Below are 19,059 nucleotides of genomic sequence, written 5' to 3'. Positions count from 1 at the left end.
GGTGTCCCTCAGCCCAGCCTGCACCCTCTCCAATCCAGGACCCCTCGGAGGATCCTGGTGGGATCAGGCCTAAACTGGCAGTCAGGCATCCCTCCCGCAATCCAGGACTGCTGGCTCCTAACTGCTCACCTGCCTGCCTGCCTGACCACCCCTAACCACTCTGCCTGCCTGCCTAATCTCCCCTAATTGCCCTCCCCTGCCAACCTGATCGCCGCCCCCCAACTGCTCTCCCCTGCCGGCCTGATTGCCCCAACTTCCTCTGCCTCAGCCCCTGCCACCATGGCTTTGTCCAGAAGGAGGACTGGACAACTGGAAGATGTCCAGTCTAACCAGTCTAATTAGCGTATTACCCTTTTATTAGTATAGATTAGGAGATGAATGTGGAGAGAAGGGGGAGGAATGAAAGGGTGATCATGTAGGACCCCGCACAACTGCAAGGGCTTTCATTTTATTCTGAATAATACAGCAAGCATTGCAAGTGACATGTGAGCAGAGTAATGGCATGATTTGACAGATTTTAAAAGAACTACTCTGACTACTGTGCTGACAACAGACTACAGTGGGGTAAAGGTGGAAGCAGGAACTTGGCTAGGAGGCTATTGCAGTGATCCAGGTGAGAAATGACAGATCATGTGGATGATGAGAAACGGTGAGACTGCAGATGTGTAATATTTTAAAGGTAGTGTTAATCAGATTTTTCTGACACATTGGATGTGGGGTGTGAGAGAAGAGTCAGGAATGTGATCAAGGTTCTGGACTGACAAAATGGGAGGGCAGAGTTAACTCAAATGAGAAAGACTGCTGGTGGAGCAGGGTTTTGGGGAAAGATGGGAAGTTCAATTTTTGACATATTCGAAATATCTATTGGACAATGAACCAGGCTTTGGGGTGTATAAGTTTGGAGTTCAAAGAAAAGTTCTGGGCTGGAGCTTCTGTTTGTTCTGCCTACAACAAATCCTGCATTCCAGGCTTGCAGAACTATAAGCAAGTCTCTACTGTGTTCCCCTAGTCTTTGTGCCTTTATATCTCTGTGTAGAGTGTTCTTACTCCTGTCTTTTCCCACGTGGTAAAAAATTCTACCTCTTCAAAACTTACGGTAGGTATCTGTTTTATGAAACTCAGATGATTATCATCTCCTGAAGCACCCTATTTCCTAAGTCACTTAAGTAACTGAAATATGCAATGGCTGGTGTTTTCACACACTCTAAAGGCTAAACAATTTTAATTTCTTTTTTGTTAAGAAAAAAGCAGCCATTTCATAAGCACCAGTGACTTGTCTGCTCATTATCAGAAATCTTTAAAGAAAATCTTGGCAGCTGAGCCGAAACCAGTTTGGCTCAGTGGATAGAGCGTCAGCCTGTGGACTGAAGGGTCCCAGGTTCGATTCCGGTCAAGGGCATGTACCTTGGTTGCGGGCACATCCCCAGTGGGGGGTGTGCAGGAGGCGGCTGATCGATGTTTCTCTCTCATTGATGTTTCTAACTCTCTGTCCCTCTCCCTTCCTCTCTGTAAAAAATCAATAAAATATATTAAAAAAAAAAAAATCTTGGCAGCTGAGTAACCAGATTTTGCATTTTCCAATTTCAGTAGTTATTTGAAGACAAATCTTCAAAAAGACTTTACAGGCTAAAAACAAAGAGAGAAACATCTTCTGCCTAAGTTCCAAAGTTATAAAAATGTTTTCATTTTGATTGTCATACTTTTATTTGCTGTGGGGAGGCATTTAAATTAGAGGAATTATTGGACAAGAAAACCAGTCTTTTTTTTATTCCCAAGAGATAAACTCTAATTGAGAAAAGGAGAAAAATTAAAAAGATGATGTGCAATTTAGAGATGATCCAGCTCAACCAGCCCCTAAATGAGAATAATGAAATCTGAGAGGCTGCCACTACCACATCAACAGGTGTTCTCAACTACCAGCTCTGTGTAGTTACAGTCTACTAAAATGAAGTTCCACAGGGCAGAATTTTGTCTGTTTTGTTTCACATAGTAAGTACTGATACAAACAAATTTATGATTCTAAACTATATGGGGCTGAAATACATTCAATATAAACTATAAAAGTATAATACAATTCTTTAGGGTTTAAAAATTGCTGACTCTGAAAGTCAAAAAATTTAAAGTATCAAGAATTTGTAATCATTATCTTTAAATATTACAAAATGTTAGCCACATACAAAAGTGGGAAAGTGAGGACCCTAAAGCAAAAGCTCTAACAAAGTAATAAGTTTATAAAATGTTCTCTGCAGATCAAAAGTAAAGGATGATATTCTAGTAATACACTTGCTTTATACAGTATAGTATTTTAGATATTATGGGAAGATTATAACCTTTGAAAATAAAATAGTACAAAGATATCATTACACAGCTTTGGAAAATCAAGATTTATATGGATAACTAGAAAAAGAAGTTTTAAAATGTTTGATTCCCTGTTATAATACACAGTATCTTAAAATACCACAAATAAACAACCCATGTTCTGAAAGTTCCCTTGCCAAAGAAACTCTTACTTGGGGTTTTTAAAAACTGAAGTATAAATGACATATAACATTATATTTTTAGGTGTAGTATTAGTTGTTCAACATAATGACTTGATAATCATATACATTGCAAAATGATCACCACAATAAGTGTAGTTAACATTAGTTACCATACATGATTACAAAACATTTTTTCTTATGATGAGAATTTTTAAGATCTACTCTCTTAGCAACTTTCAAATATGCAATAAAGTATTATTAAATGTAGTCACCCTGCTGTAAACTACCGCCCTATGACTTATTTTATAACTGGAAGTTTGTTCTTACTTGGTTTTAAAACCAAACAGCTTTTGAAAACCCTTTCAATTATAACCATAGTTGCAGTCAATAGGCAATCTAACATATGCATTTCAATCCCTAAAAGGAAATATCAGGTATTATTTTAAAGTTAAAAAACACCAACCTCTTTAATCTCATGTAGTTTTCACTTGCAGCAGGTCGGCATTCAGCTCTTTGTACCACTATTCCTTCCAATGAAAGCTTATCTTGAATGGAAAGAAAAAAATAACAAATGTATCAGAGTTAACATTTATCATATTCAAGATTGTATTCTGACACATTACCCACAGTAATAATAAAATAAAAGAAATAATAAAAATGAAAGAAATAAAAGGAATATATTTTAAAATTACTGTTTACATTCAGTATTATTCTGTAATAGTGTCAGGTATACAAGTATAGTGGTTAGACATTTATATAATTCATGAAGTGATACCCCCGATAAGTCTAGTACCCACCTGACCTCATATAGTTCTTATTATTGACTATATTCCCTATGCTGTAATTTACATCTCTGTGACTATTCTGTAACTACCAATTTGTATTTCTTAATCTCTTCACCTGTTTCACCATCCTCCCCATCCCATTTTCCTCTGTTAACTGTCAGTCTGTTCTCTGTATCTATGAGTCTGTTTCTATCTTGTTCATTTTTTTCAAAATGAATATTTTAAAGTTTATAGTAGAGTCACTGGTCAGAATAGAGAAAAACTTTATTCTTGGCTAGTAAAAAAACAGGCTCCTGTCAGGTTTATTTATTGGGCTGTTGCAACTCCTTGCCAATAAAATAGCTTTTATTACTCTTAGCTCTTTCTCAAGAGAATAGCTTAAAAGGACATAAAATTTTAAAAATTGAATATATACAGGCATGTGTATACATCCATATATATGTAAATAAAATCCTAGAATACACATTGACTTGAACAACCAGCCTAGAAAATATTGTGAAACTGGGCAGGTCCATTGTCTAGGTCATTCTGTGTACCAGTTCTGCCTGCTAGTTGCTCTGACTTCTCTTTCCAGCAGAATCATTAATTTGGGTGTGTCCAAACTAGATGCTGAAGTGCTATGAATAATTGTCCAAACAGAAGGACAATTTTTCCTACCATTAAAAAGATTTTTCTTGGTGACCCTCATACAAAATTCAAGAGAAACAGAAAAAGGAAACAAAAGATAGCACTACTGTGTGCCTACTAGGCACCAAGCATTGTGGTAAAGTTACTTAAAATACTGTATCTTATTTGATAATATACATGACTATCCCATGAGAGTATCAGCTTTGCTACAGTCTGGAAATGTATGACTATAGTTAGAAAAAGCTATGGCTCAGTCATATTTCTGTGAGAATTCACCCAGGTTTTGAGAATAGAATCAGGAAATCCTTTGGCCCATCAGCCATGCATTTATGATTCAGCTCTTCAGGGTGAATGACTATGCACTACTCTAACATTAACTAAATGCCTACTATGTGAAGGGCACCATCTAGGCATTGTGTAATCAAAGATGATTAAGAAACAGTACTATCTGCAGGAAACATGCAGTTCCCTGGGGGAGAGAGATAAACTGACCAAATTATAAAGTGCAGACAGAACCGCACTTATAAGATTTATACTAGAAAAACTCTCATAGGGTCATGACCTTTCTTAATTTTGTCTTCAAAATCCAGGAGACTCCCTGTGGTAGCCCATATGCAACAATTGTGAACACAGTATGTAATTCAATGGTTCAAGAGTCCATCAGGGCAACATACGCAACAAATCTCAAGAACCACCTGTCAGATGACAAAAAAAGAGCAATGATGAGAAATGCCTACCTTACATCAAAGTATGCCAGGAAGAAAATAATAAGCCCCTAATTATTTTATTAATTATTTTATATTAAATTTAAAACATCTAAAAAATTTCCTATTAATGGATTTAATAAGATTAGAATTTCAATTTTCTTAAAACAAAAACAAATCTTATATTCAAGTTTGCTTCTCACTGAAGCTGAAAGTTCTATCTAGAAAACCAACTTAACAATAACAAGATTTGGGGAAATTTCAATGTATAAAGCATCATAAATGTATTAGAAAAGCACACTATTAAAACACATATTAATCCTTTTTTTTGTTAATCCTCACCCAAGAATATTTTTTTCCATATATTTTTAGAGAGAGTGGAAAAAAGGGAGGGGGAGAGAAACATCAATGTGAGAGAGACACGATCTCCAACAGGGGCTGAGGATAGAACCTGCAACTCAGGTAGGTACATGCCCTTGACCAGGAATCGAACCAGAGACCCTTTGGTGTGTGGGTCAACACTCTAACCACTGAGCAACACCAACCAGGGCAACAATACTTTTTAAAAAACAAAATACATCTAGAAAACTGTTCCTGAAAAAAATTTGTTTATATAGATCCATGTGTTTATTAATGTTGAATACCACAAGAGGTACCTAATACCACCTGGGAATGCTCCTTACCTATTTAGTAGTATCTACTACTGGACATGAACAGGCTAATTTAACTTCTAGTTTCAATATTCTCCATATAACACTGGGAAGGGTAAGAAGTGTCCAAAGCACCTGGCCCATTTTAACATGGCCACCACTCTCATCACTATTCTTTAATCAGGGTCACTCCCACAAAGCAATAAAATTCACTTTCCAAAACCATAGTTTTATGACCATTATATCACATTTTCAAACAAAAATATAACTTTTTCTTTAAATCTAAAATAGCTTTTAAATGCTTCTTAAGGGAAAAGAGAAGTCTTTGTACCGATTAATTGGCTGCTCTTAATGTCACATCTCTGTTCACTGTTATCCTTTCTCCCTTCTCCTCTTAAATAAAAATTAAAAAGCCGATTTATTTATGATACAGCTCACTAAGCGAAGTGTAAAGCCTTCATATACCTTAAAGCTTCACAGGAACACATTTTCATATTCTTTCCACTAAAGCATGCTTCTTTCCTTCCTCAAGACATTGCTTAAGATTTTAGGGGAAAAGTATTAAATATTATATTTAATTACTTAAAGCACTTGAATACCAATGCTGTTAATTATAGATCATATTTATTAAATATAGGAACCCTTTCTTGAGACTACTTTGTTGGCCCATTTTGAAAAACGATAAATACTTAAAAAATAATCCATTATTTTGCTCAGACATGTATCAGATACTTACTGAGTGCCTTTCAAGTAAAAGATAATGCAAAAACACATCAAGAATAGCAAAGATAAATGAAACATGGCTCCTGCCCTCAAGGAGTGGAGTCTGTTACAGCTAATCACAAATGGTCTGTGGCACATATTCTTAAAAAGTATTAAGGACCAAGAGTTTTCATTTATGTGGGTTTTATCCACCAATATTTACCGTATTGAACACTAAAACTGAAAAATGTTTAGAAAATCAGGGTGAAAAAGACATAAAAGCCTTGGCATTATTATGAAAGTAGTTTTGATTTCACAGACCCCTTGAAAGGGTTTCAGGACTCCTGTCCCCAGCAGTTTCCAGATCATATATTCAGAGCTGCTGGTCTAGTAGGATGATAAGATAGGTATACAAATCATTATAATACCCTAGAAGCACTTTTGAAAAACCTCCTCCTAACATACTTCCAGATTACCAAGATTCTCAACTCCCCTCATTTAAATATGACAGGTGCCCACAGCTTACTCTGCATTAGTGGGTGGCAGGTTAATCTCCAGCACTCACACACCCTTCTGCTCCAACTATGCTAGAATCCACTTATGCTAGCTTTGCTCTGTTAGTAATTACGCAATCTGGTTATATACTACATAATCCCATTAATCATGTGGAAGGGAGATGCTTCTAAGAAACAAGTCTAGAAAGATTCTGCATTCAATTTGTTTCCCAGTGTCTAAGTTCTTGCTCCTTTTTAAAGAAATCAAAATTGAAAATCTAACTCAACTGTAGTTTTAATTTTCACAAGAAAAAGCAGATGCTCAATCAGCATACTATATTGAAAGCAATGACCTACATGAACATTGGTAACTAAATTTACATTTATAAGTTTTAAGATATAATGTTTAAGGCAGTAGGAATGCATATTAATATCATTTTATGATTCCCTACCTTTGAGTTTAACTGACTGAGTATAGGTCCTTCCATACGGGTATGCGATTCTACTGTACTAGTATAAAGTAGAATCTGTTAATGAATAAGGACTATAAGATAAAGACATACACAGAGTACTGGAAATCACACACACATAACACACACACACACACACACACACACACACACACACACACACACACACACACACACACTATGTCTAGCTGGGGATCACAAAGAGCTGTGATAGAGAAAGCAATGTTTGTGTTGGACCTTGGAAAATGGACAGGATTTCGACTGGTAGGCAAATCAGAAGGGCACTGAAGGCTGTGGGAACAGTGTGTGCAATGGCTTTCATCTCTGCCTCTCTCTCACTTGAAATTTTAAACTAAGGGACCACACCAGAAATCACTAGAATGATGTGGTCATGACACCACTTTTAAGAGAAGCCACTTAAGCTCATTTTACTGAAAGTCTTGGAATGGCTCAATTCCTACCTTTTCCTAGACTTAGCTATTTGTTCAAATCATCTTTGGATTCTGGGAACTATTCCAAATACTTTTTAAATTCTATCCCCTAACTCTCCACCCCTCCTTTTTTGCTAAATTGTTTTACTAATTGGTTTCTGCCAATTGTATCAAAAAGAATCTTAATGAGTATGAACACACTTTTGGTGATGGTATTTTATTTATCTATAAAAATTGGAAGGAAGATTTTTAAAAGTTAAGTATACAAAGCACATCCCATAAAAATAACTGACAGATGTCTGATGCTGTCATAAATAGCAGTGTTACTTTGGAGACATTATTTCACATCTCTGGGCCTCAGCAATGAAGTTACTGGAATCTCTAAGATCTCTTAAAAAAAAAGAAAAGAAACATATAACTGGCCTTCCTATCTAATTGGGGAAGTTTTATTATTTCATCAGTGTTTATTTTGTTTGAGCTAACACTTTCTAAAAGATCTAGATATAATTTTATTTGAGTAGAAATTAGGGAGAAAATGTTTCTTAGACTGACAAAATGTTGAGAAGCTGCCCAAGACCTGATAATATACAAATTTCTGCTCTAAGCTGAACCTTTCTACTCTATATCTCAATAGGAGATATACTCTGTGTTGAAGAATTCAAGAGAATTAAGTGGCACTTTTTACAAGTTAAGGGCATCCCTAGTTTGAACAAGTTAAAGTAATAAGCAAGCAGGAAGGGTGCTTATTAGCATTGGCATGTAAGTAATTCGAGCCGGTATGTTAGGAACATGTTAGGCATCAGGAAGTTACAGGCATTCATTTCCACAAGACCACTCTGGATCCAGTTCAACATGGAGGCTTTTAAGAGTACTTACAACTCAAGTTAAAACACAGATGAGTGGGCTAATAACCAAGATTTTGGACTGATCCACGAGACTTCTGAAGCTACTTTTCTGGATTCACACTTATATCAAATCTGTCTACCCTGTCTGGAAAAGTAATGAAGAGCAGGTGCATTTAAAAGGTAAATCATTTTCAATATTCCTAGTAGTTGCCATTATCCTCTCTTAAATTCTTTTCCTAGCAGATTTTGCCTGTGATTCACAGGTAAGGCCAATAACAGAAACTACTTGGCATCTTAACAAGCCAGTTAGGCAAACTTGCAGTCCCTTTAAATTAAGAAGGAAATCTTTATTCAAATTTGTGAATTCATTCTCTAATCTCTATTTAATCTTCAGAAATTTTAGGAGTAAAAGATCATGCTCAGATTTCAGTAAACTTACAGAGTTAGGATTTGATTATTTACTTCAAAAGTAACAAATGAGCAGTCATATAAATATTCCCAAAAGTTATCTGTTAATGTAATATGTTTTCTTATAGTAATATTCAAATTACAAATATGCCTAATGCCCTGGGAATTCCCAATTTTAAACCAAATACTGTAACCTATTTTGAGAACTAGATTTAGAATTTAGAAAACATTTCAACTTCTTCACTCACAGTTACTATTCTTCAACTTTTCCCCTACAGACTGGGAGAAAGAAAGGGATGTTGTAGTGCTGATCAAAGGGTACCTATGAATTACAAAAGTGATTGCCTAGGACAGTGGTCAGCAAACTCATTAGTCAACAGAGCCAAATATCAACAGTACAATGATTGAAATTTCTTTTGAGAGCCAAATTTTTTAAACTTAAACTTCTTCTAACGCCACTTATTCAAAATAGACTCGCCCAGGCCATGGTATTTTGTGGAAGAGCCACACTCAAGGGGCCAAAGAGCCGCATGTGGCTCGCAAGCCGCAGTTTGTCGACCCCGGGCCTAGGAATAGAAAGGAAAGTGGTTAGCCATGGTATAACAATCAAAGGCAGTGGCCATAAGTATGTAGAGTTTGTTATATGAGTCTATATAAACCATAACAGACTTGTGATAAAAGAAATAACTTAGTGACTGAGCATTTTAAAAACAAACATTTGTCTATTTTAATACTTTCAAAGCAAGTTCAAAAGTTATCATTCCTCCTATACTTCATGCTAATCTCCTTTTCACTTGTTACACCACACATATACTTAATCCAATATAAAAAGCTCTTAACTACAGATATGGGCATGATGTTATGATGTTGTATAAATAATCATAATCTCTAATCTCAAAGTTGCTTTCACGAATAAGAGGCTGAATAAAACCCAGAAATAAAATACAGCTTTATAAAAGATATGAATGCTGTAATCCTATATAAAAAACGTTAATATGCAAATTGACCCTAACAGCGGAATGGAATGACCAGGAACAACCTGTCGCTATGATATGTACTGACCACCAGAGGGCAGATGCTCAATGCAGGAGCTGCCCCCTGGTGGTCAGTGTGATCCCACAGGGGGAGCTCCACTCAGCCACAAGCTGGGCTGACAGCTGTGAGCCTCTCCAGCCTCCTTGGCAGCACTAAGGATGTCCGATTGTGGTTTTAGGCCTGCTCCCTGTGGGACTAAACCATCAGCTGGACATCCCCTAAGGGCTCCCGGGCTGCAAGAAGGATGTCTGACTGCCATCTTAGGCCCAATCCCCCAGGGAGCAGGCCAGGTTGAGGGACCCCCTGGAGTGTACAAATTTTCATGCACCAGGCCTCTAGTCCTATCTAATAAAAGAATAATATGCAAATTGACCGTACCTCTGCTACAGTCACAAGCCACGCCCACCAGCCACGCCCACCAGCCAATCAGGAGGGAATATGCAAATAAACCCAACCAAGATGGCTGCAGCCACAGAGAGCAGGAGGGAGGCTTGGGTTTCCCTGGCAATGAAGGAAGCCAAGCTTTCCACCTGCCCTTGCTGGCCCAGGCCTCCACTCAATGCTACAAAGTTTCAATTACAGAAGATAAATAAATCCCAAAAGAAATGGTGGCAACCATGGAGCTGGAGAGAGCAGGAGGCTAGGGTTGCCCACAGTGATGGAGGAAGCCAAGCTTCTGCAGCCCTGGCCTGCTTTGGCCTCCGCTTAAGGCTACAAAGTTTCAATTATAGAAGATACATAAATCCCAACAGAAATGGCTGCCACCATGGAGCGAGCAGAAGGCTTGGCTCCACTCCAGGCTACAAAGTTTCAATTGTAGAAGATAAATAAATCCCAGATCCCAGGGCCTCTGCTTGGGTCGCTGGGGGGCGTGGCTGGCCTACAAACCACCACAGGCCCCTCGCCCAAGCCACCCCACACCCCAAGGGAACCCCCACCCTGATCCGGGACACCCTTCAGGGCAAACCAGCTGGCCCCCACCCATGCACCAGGCCTCTATCCTATCTAATAAAAGAGTAATATGCAGATTGACCATCACTCCAACACACAAGATGGCTGCCCCCTTGTGGTCAAAGATCCTGCCCCCATGTGGACACAAGATGGCCACCACAAGATGGCCAGCAGGGGAGGGCATTTGGGAGGGACCAGGCCTGCAAGGGAGGGCAGTTGTGGGCGATCAGGCCAGCAGGGGAGGGCAGTTGGGAGGGACCAGGCCTGCAAGGGAGGGCAGTTGGAGGCAATCAAGCCTGCTGGGGAGGGCAGTTAGGGGTGACCCAGCCAGCAGAGAGGAAAGTTGGGGGTGACTGGGTTTGCAGAGAAGGGCAGTTGGGGGGTACCAGGCCTGCACAGGAGGGCAGTTAGGGGTGACCAGGCCTGCAGGGGAAGGCAGTTAGAAGCAAACAGGCTGGCAGGGGAGCAGTTAGGCATCAATCAGGCTGGCAGGGGAGTGGTTAGGGGGTGATCAGGCTGGCAGGCAGAAGTGGTTAGGGGCAATCAGGAAGGCAAGCAGGCGAGCAGTTGGGAGTCAGCAGTCCTGGATTGTGAGAGGGATGTCCGACTGCCCGTTTAGGCCCGATCCCAGTGGGATCGGGCCTAAACGGGCAGTCGGACATCCCTCGAAAGGTCCCAGATTGGAGAGGGTGCAGGCTAGGCTGAGGGACACCCCCCCCGTGCACGAATTTCGTGCACCGGGCCTCTAGTATCATAATAAATGCAAAAGGGCAGGAAATCATAGTACTGTAATAGTTTGTTTTATTCAGATCTTCATCAAAGGTTGCAATCCAGCTTTGGCTGCAGCACTTGAAATGAGAAAGAATTTAAAAACAACAGAAAAAGTGATTAAATAGAAAAAAACAAATCAATCCTTCCAGGAAAGGTTAAGTCTCCCAGAGAAAAGACTCTCACTGTAGTGCTATATTTTAGTTAAACAGTGCCAAAAACTGTACTACCTGTGATGAGGGGCACAAAGGGAAAAAAAACAAAAAAACACAGATACCATGCTTAGAAAGATTATAACATAGCGGAGGGATATTATTATTATTAATATTATCAATATTATTAATGAAATACTTATAGGCAATCACTGACATTTTAAAATCACTGATTATGATCCAAGTTTTATTAATTTCATCCTGTTTTCTTCATCATGTTTAATTAGTGACAGTAGTAATACTATACACTAGTTCTTTATGATTTTTATGGTATTTTAATAGTAAGTGACCCTCACAAATAACAGGGTAGAAATTATGTCTCCATCAAAAACTCCTTTGAGATAAGATCCCTTTCCTGACCTCATCGTCTTTAATAAAGTAGTCCTTCAACTCTGCTTGACCATTAGAATCAACTGCAGAGGCTCACTCCCAGAGATTATTCTCTAACTGCATTGTGAGGGCAAGAGGAAGTGGTATTTTTATAACCTCCCTAGATAATTTAATATGCACCACCCCTGCTCACTTTTCCTCTGCCTATATCTCTGTTAGTTTTATTTTATGGAGTAATAACTCATAGTGCTGCTCAAATATTTCATCAAATCTAAGATACTGTCAATTGTGATATTCACCATTTTTATGTGTCACTAAAGAAAGACAAAATACTGCCATGAAACTTTAATAAGCCAATAATTTTAACATATACCCTGAAATGCTTAATGTTTCAGAAATGTTAAATGTCAAAATGTGCAATATAATAAAAGTTCTCCATTCCTAATTCCCAATCACTCTACTTTCTATGAATAAGAAACTGCATTTGCTCCTATGAACTATCGTATCTTGTTCTGCTATTCAGGCCTTCTCTCTCCTCCACACCATCTCACTTCTAAAGACACAAGAGGATCTAAAGATAAGAGGACAATAGAAGGAATATGATAGGGGACAGCATTTGGGAGAAGAGACCTGTTTGGTCACTGATTTCAAAGTAATATTACTTTCATAAGTTTAAGTAATGTACCTAATTTTGAGAATGTAGATAATGGTTATCCTATATAATAGAAAGCTAATATGCTAATCAACCGAACAGCAGAACAACTGGTCGCTATGACACGCACTGACCACCAGGAGGCAGACGCTCAACGCAGGAGCTGCCCCCTGGTGGTCAGTGTGCTCCCACAGGGGAAGTGTTGCTCAGCCAGAAGCCGGGCTCAGGGCTGGTGAACGCAGCGGTGGTGGTGTCAGTCGGACATTCCCCAAGGGCTCCGGGACTGCGAGAGGGTGCAGGCCGGGCTGAAGGACACCCTTCCTCCCCACCCCCCCACCCCCCATGCACGAATTTCATGCACCGGGCCTCTAGTTAATTTATAACATCTTTTCAAAGAGAATGAAAAATTCTGTTTTGCCAAATAGCAATATATAAATGAGTTCAATACAATTTCAAAGTTCACTTTATGGTTTATAGAAGTGCTTTGCTTATCTGATTACAATAAAATTTTCTAGTGAATAATAACTCATAGGTTACACTTCAAAAAAAAGAAAACTCATTTAAAAAAACTTGAATGACTCCTGCTTACAGAATTATAAAACATAGGTTTCACTGAAACACTCAGCTCCCAAAGTACATTTAAAACACTAGTTAATATGATTTGTAAATTGTTTTCAAGAGGACCTCTGGAATAAAACGCAAAGAAATATGGATAGAATTTTGCCTGAATTTCTCATTTAGTCTGTCATTTTTATTTGTGCATCTTCTGATACATGGTGCTTTATTCTTCTCTAACTCTTCAAATGAGGCTAAAAATTTGCTGGTGTAGCAAAGTTTCCTGGGCTTCTTTGAAGACGCAGTTTAACACTGTAAAACATTTACAAGTGTATTCATCTGACTGGAACCACCCATCCACATCACCTTCTAGCTAAAGGTTATACCCAGTGAGACCCAAGGTACACGTAATCTGCATAGTTACTTAGACACTGATTAATCAGCAATATAAGGTAGGTGAGGTAGTATGCACTTGTATTAGTACAATCCCGGTACCAGAAAACATCTAATGTAGATGAATTTATATTTCAAAACAAAACAAAAGTTTGGACACTTAAACAGATTTTTATTAAAATGAATTAAATTCTTGCTTCTTTAAAAATGTTAATATACTATACTGTACAATTTATTTTTATTTTTAAAATGTTTTTATTGATTTCAGAGAGGAAGGGAGAGGGAAAAATAGAAACATCAATGATGAGAGAGAATCACTGATCAGCTGCCTCCTGCAAGGCCCCCACTGGGGATAGAGCCCACAACCCAGGCATGTGCCCTGACTGGGAATCAAAACCTGACCTCCTGGTTCATGGGTCGATGCTCATCCACTGAGCCACAGCAGCCAAGCTATTTTTATTTTTTTAACTGAAGACGCTAAAGTGAAATAGTCATAGCTGAGTATCAAAATGAATGTTTCTCATATTGAATTATGGTAATGACAATGACACCATTTCCTGTCAGGAATTGGTAGATAAGATGGGAATGACTCCAACTGGCCTAGAATAAGTTTTGCCTAATGCAGAGAGTGAACAATTAGCATCACTATATACTGAAAGGTTTAGCTAGAATTTGGGTAGGAATTGGGCCTAACCAATGGATATACTCATATCAAGAAGCTGACAATGGCTTTGTTTAAATCCTCAAAGTTGGCTAAAAAGCCCTGTATATGTGTGCTTTACAGATGTCTAAGATAGAGGTAATATAACTCCAATAAAACTTTTTGTCTGCAAAGCAGATGAAACTCTCAAGACTAGTGGAACTAAGTGAGCTAATCACTGATGTGTGGGTTAAGCTCTTCTGCTTAATCTACTGATCTGCTTAATTCCAGTTTGTATCTACAGTAAGGCAGAGAAATGTGATCACATAAACCATGGATATTTCCATTAGCTTTGGTCCTAAAACACCATTTTCATACTTATTACCTGATTGACATTACCTAGGACAAGCTTCCCCTACCCCACATGCCCCAGACCAGTAAATATAAGTTTAGAATAGACTGAAAACAAACAAACAAAAAACAAAAAACAACCAAGGTGCTTTCTCCTAAGGGGCATGTGGACCACAATAGGCAGGAATGATGAACAACCCCCTGCAATTCTGTAAACCTCCATCTTCTTGTTTTAATGGGATAACATGGAGTGATGAGGGTAAGGTGGGGCCTACTGTGTGCCATTTTGCAATGAAGTTACATGCAAAACGGCCTACTGTATGCCATTTTTCATTTTTAAGACTACAAGTGGGGACAAGAAGACACAGAGTAAGAGTCCTATAGTTTCATATCAGATCCTAGTCAGGCACTTAACAAGGTTTCCATTACACTATTGTTGCCAAGCCACAGGTGGCAAACAAATCATACATGTCAAGTTTGCAGAAGCCAAGAACACTAGAGTGAGAAAAAGTGACCACAGGATAGAGGCACCTGATGGGATAGTTCAGTCTGTCGAAACAAGCAACAAAAACAAAGAGCAAGCATCAGTAGTTTTAAAAACAGGCATCCGAAACCAGAAGTGAGCAAGTTAGCAAATGTAAAGCGCCCTGGAGTGAGGGCTGAAGAGGTCAGAAGTTCAACTTCTGCTGCCTCACCTTCCCACCCCATGGAAGCCCATCCTCTAGCAGCACTAGCTTCACTTCCAGTAACAGGGTGAAAGGAAGCAGACCCAGCATCACATAGTATTTGACTACATCACTTTAAACATACAAAGAAGATACCAGCATAGTCTCTATCACTATATTACAGTTATGTTCTATTGATTCTGATGTCGCATAACATTCATGAAAAGAACTTTGGTTGATTCTGCCATTATATGGTGCTACTCATGTGCAGTGATGATGAACATAAAAATTCCATGAAAATATTTGCAAAGTTGTACCAAAAATTCCAATCTATTCACTATGTCTTAAAAAGAAGACTTGATTCCAAAAAAAGTCAACACACACGTGAAATTGTCAGAATATAAAAGCAAACTCTTCTTAAATGAGACAGGGCTCAGAGGAAGCTTTAGTACTTAGTGTTGGCCATTAACAAACTATAAAGTTCTAGATAAAACACTTAAAATTCTCTGGAATGCAACTGTGTCTTTGGTAAAACTAAGAGGTTAAATCTCATGGTCTCTAAGCAATAACCATCCCTAAAAAATGTTATGTTTTAGATTTCTAGTTTGATTTCAATGGACTTTTGATAATCTCAGTGACATATAAATGTTAAAATTAAAAATCTTCATAATGGCCCCAGCCAGTGTTGCTCAATGGTTTGAGTGTCAGTCCACACACAGAAGGGTCGTTGGTTGGATTCCCAGCCCTGGTTGGGGCTTGTGTGGGAAGCGATCTCCCTCCCTCCCTCTCCGTCCCCCTCTCTCTTTCCCTCCCTCCCTCCCTCCCTCCCTCCCTCCCTCCCTCCCTCCCTCCCTCTCCCTCTCCCTCTTCTTCCTCCCCCCTCTGTCTCCTCCAATCAACAGCCTTACTGGCCAGGACTAATATAATTATTTTATGACTGAGAAATCTAACATTGTTTAGAGAACATATGAGGTAAGCATGTTTAGAAGAATCTGCTCCAATAGTTCTATCAACATACTGTTGAAGAATTTAAAAATGTCTATTTTAATGTAAAATAAATATAAATCAATGTAATATAAAATCTAGTCCTATGATTCTGAAAACAATGTAGTTCCCCAGAATAATTTAGCAGTCAGACCAGTCAAATAATAGTGTACTGGGAACAATGTTCATACTTCTCATGGGCCTTTAAATTCTAGAACTGAAAGCTCAGATCACTAAAATGCGTTGGTAGGCAAGTTATAGGGGAAGAAGGAACACTCACATGTCATTCCAGTTCCCAAATTAAAAAACAAAAGCCTAGGTTATGGTCCTTCTCTCCATCCTTTGCAAACACTGAAAACAACAAAAATCAACTTTCCCATGTCACTATTTTATAGTAGGTATTTTGAATTTGTCTTTTATCTTCACACACACACACACACACACACACACACACACACACACACACACAGTTATATTTTCTACATCAGCCCAAGTCTTTTGTTTAGGATGAAACAAGCTTATACATATTCTATAGGAAATCTTAACCAAGAAAACATGTAAATGATTACTGCAAAGGCTATATATTTAATTTTTTACTTTTAGGGTAAAAAAAGATATTAAAAGAAGTCTTCTCACTTGCAAAGATCCCAAAACCAGAATCACATACAAATACAATGAAATACAAGTGCAATGTCACAAATAACAGGTTTAAATGTTCTCATTTGGGTTTCTAAAATGACTACACCACTGTGAAATGTGTGGCTTTTTATATAAGAGAAAATCGTATATACCTAGTTCTTTTCTCTTTAGGTTTTCTCTTTATAATTTACTTTTAAAAAATGAGACTAATTCAATATACAGTATTCTCCAAAAGATAATATTATTCAATATGAAGAGTCTGCCTTATTAAGTAATATCTTAGTAGACATTTAGAAATGGATAAAAACTCACACTTAGTGGAGAATTAAACAATTATAATTGCTTAACTGCCAAGAGAAAATTCAATTTATTCTGAGTAACTTTTATTACTTCAAAGAATATACATGAAAATCTTTTCACAACAAATTCCTTCCCTGATACAGTTAAATGCAAATTATCTTTTTTTTTCCTCGTCTTACTCCAGAGAGCTCCTGCATACATAGCTGATACGCCACCTACTGCAAAACCGAGCTGACAGAGCAAGCGATGCTGCCAGCACTTTCATTCCATCACCAGGCTGCAGCTGAATAAAGGCGTGTTTGTGAGGCAGTTTTTGTAAAAATTTCAAATCCAAGAAGAACAAGCTGAAATAGCATTTTCCAAAATGGAGTGTAAAGTAAACAGAAGAGATAAAGAAAAGGAATATGAAGGGAAACACAACAGCCTGGAAGATGCTGACCAAGGAAAGAACTGCAAATCTTCACTGATGACCCTCAACGTTGGTGGATATTTATACATTACTCAAAAGCAAACACTGACCAAGTACCCCGACACTTTCCTTGAAGGTATAGTAAATGGAAAAATCCTCTGCCCGTTTGATGCTGATGGCCATTATTTCATAGACAGGGATGGGCTCCTCTTCAGGCATGTCCTAAACTTCCTACGAAATGGAGAACTTCTACTGCCCGAAGGGTTTCGAGAAAATCAACTTCTCGCACAAGAAGCAGAATTCTTTCAGCTCAAGGGACTGGCAGAGGAAGTGAAATCCAGGTGGGAGAAAGAACAGCTAACATCCAGAGAGACTACTTTCTTGGAAATAACAGATAACCATGATCGCTCACAAGGACTCAGAATCTTCTGTAATGCTCCTGACTTCATATCAAAAATCAAATCTCGCATTGTTCTGGTGTCCAAAAGCAGGCTGGATGGTTTTCCAGAGGAGTTTTCAATATCGTCAAATATCATTCAATTTAAATACTTCATAAAGTCTGAAAATGGCACTCGACTTGTATTAAAGGAAGACAACACCTTTGTCTGTACCCTGGAAACTCTTAAGTTTGAGGCTATAATGATGGCTTTAAAGTGTGGTTTCAGACTGCTGACCAGCCTGGACTGTTCCAAAGGGTCAATTGTTCACAGCGATGCACTTCATTTTATCAAGTAATTACCTGTGTCACGAACAAAGGCAACAAGCATGCAGCCAGCAAGCTTCGGAAAACCACAGCATCAAAGGCATCCCAAATAATGTGCCTAGCTAGGTCTCTACTGACAGCCCTGCCGCTAATCAAATACTGTGAGCTAACGGTATGTAAATACTATTGCTAAAAATGTCCTTCTCTAGGATTTCCTGCTGATCAGACTCTTAACTTAAAATGTAAACAGTGATCTTCTATATAATGTAAATAAAGACGGAATGCCTGTATTTGTTTATTTTTCCTTAAGCTGTCTTTTAATCAAAATGTCTTGGGTATTTCTATAACAAGTATGTAAATTATTATTCATTTAAGTAAATGGTAATAAAATATTTGAAGGGGCTACAAGATTTAAAATCCTTTTTACTTATGGCAAAAATCTACAAAGAAACTGAACTGGTAAAATTAACCATTGAGAGAAAAACAGATATGCAGATTTATTAAAACAGAGCATAGTGAAACAAAAAAGAGTGTAAGAAGGCATTAAAGCTATTGATTTAATTTTTAATGGTAGGCACCAAAAGCTTATTTATAATTTCTGTATTAAATACTTGAATTATAGCTGAATTGATATATTGCTGAAAATTCCTAGAAAACTGCTTGCTGAAAATAAAAATTAAAAATAAAAGCACTACTAGCTTCTTTGCTTGCATTAATCATTATAATAAAAAGTTACATGTGTCACTTTAAAACAAATAGTACCACTTGATGATTTTACACAATATTATGCACGGGTGTAATGAACTGGCAGGCTAATAAGTGGATGGTCTTGCAAGTGACAAAAATCAGCAAATTTACTTCTTTGCAGGCTGAGCT

The 19,059-nt window shown here is 38.1% G+C and overlaps 2 protein-coding genes across 2 annotated transcripts in view; one reads left to right on the top strand and one right to left on the bottom strand.

Annotated features, from left to right (window-relative positions):
* The window catches only part of GTF2F2 (general transcription factor IIF subunit 2), a 166,374-nt gene that overhangs the window by 89,036 nt on the left and 58,279 nt on the right, over positions 1-19,059 (bottom strand). The window contains exon 5 of the mRNA XM_080658624.1: positions 2,944-3,025. Within this exon, the coding sequence (XP_080514750.1) occupies positions 2,944-3,025 (82 nt within the window). The remainder of the gene's footprint in view (positions 1-2,943; positions 3,026-19,059) is intronic.
* Positions 17,317-18,327, top strand: KCTD4 (potassium channel tetramerization domain containing 4). The gene has a single exon (XM_080658623.1). The coding sequence runs from the start codon at positions 17,436-17,438 to the stop codon at positions 18,213-18,215; it is 780 nt and encodes a 259-aa protein (XP_080514749.1). The 5' UTR covers positions 17,317-17,435; the 3' UTR covers positions 18,216-18,327.

This window comes from Plecotus auritus (genome assembly GCF_963455305.1).
Source record: "Plecotus auritus genome assembly, chromosome: 3".
NCBI lineage: Eukaryota > Metazoa > Chordata > Mammalia > Chiroptera > Vespertilionidae > Plecotus > Plecotus auritus.
This window is presented reverse-complemented; position numbering and strand designations above follow the sequence as displayed.

Excerpts from the sequence above, each read along its gene's own strand:
- KCTD4 (XM_080658623.1), top strand. The coding sequence starts at position 17,436 with ATGGAGTGTAAAGTAAACAGAAGAGATAAAGAAAAGGAATATGAAGGG.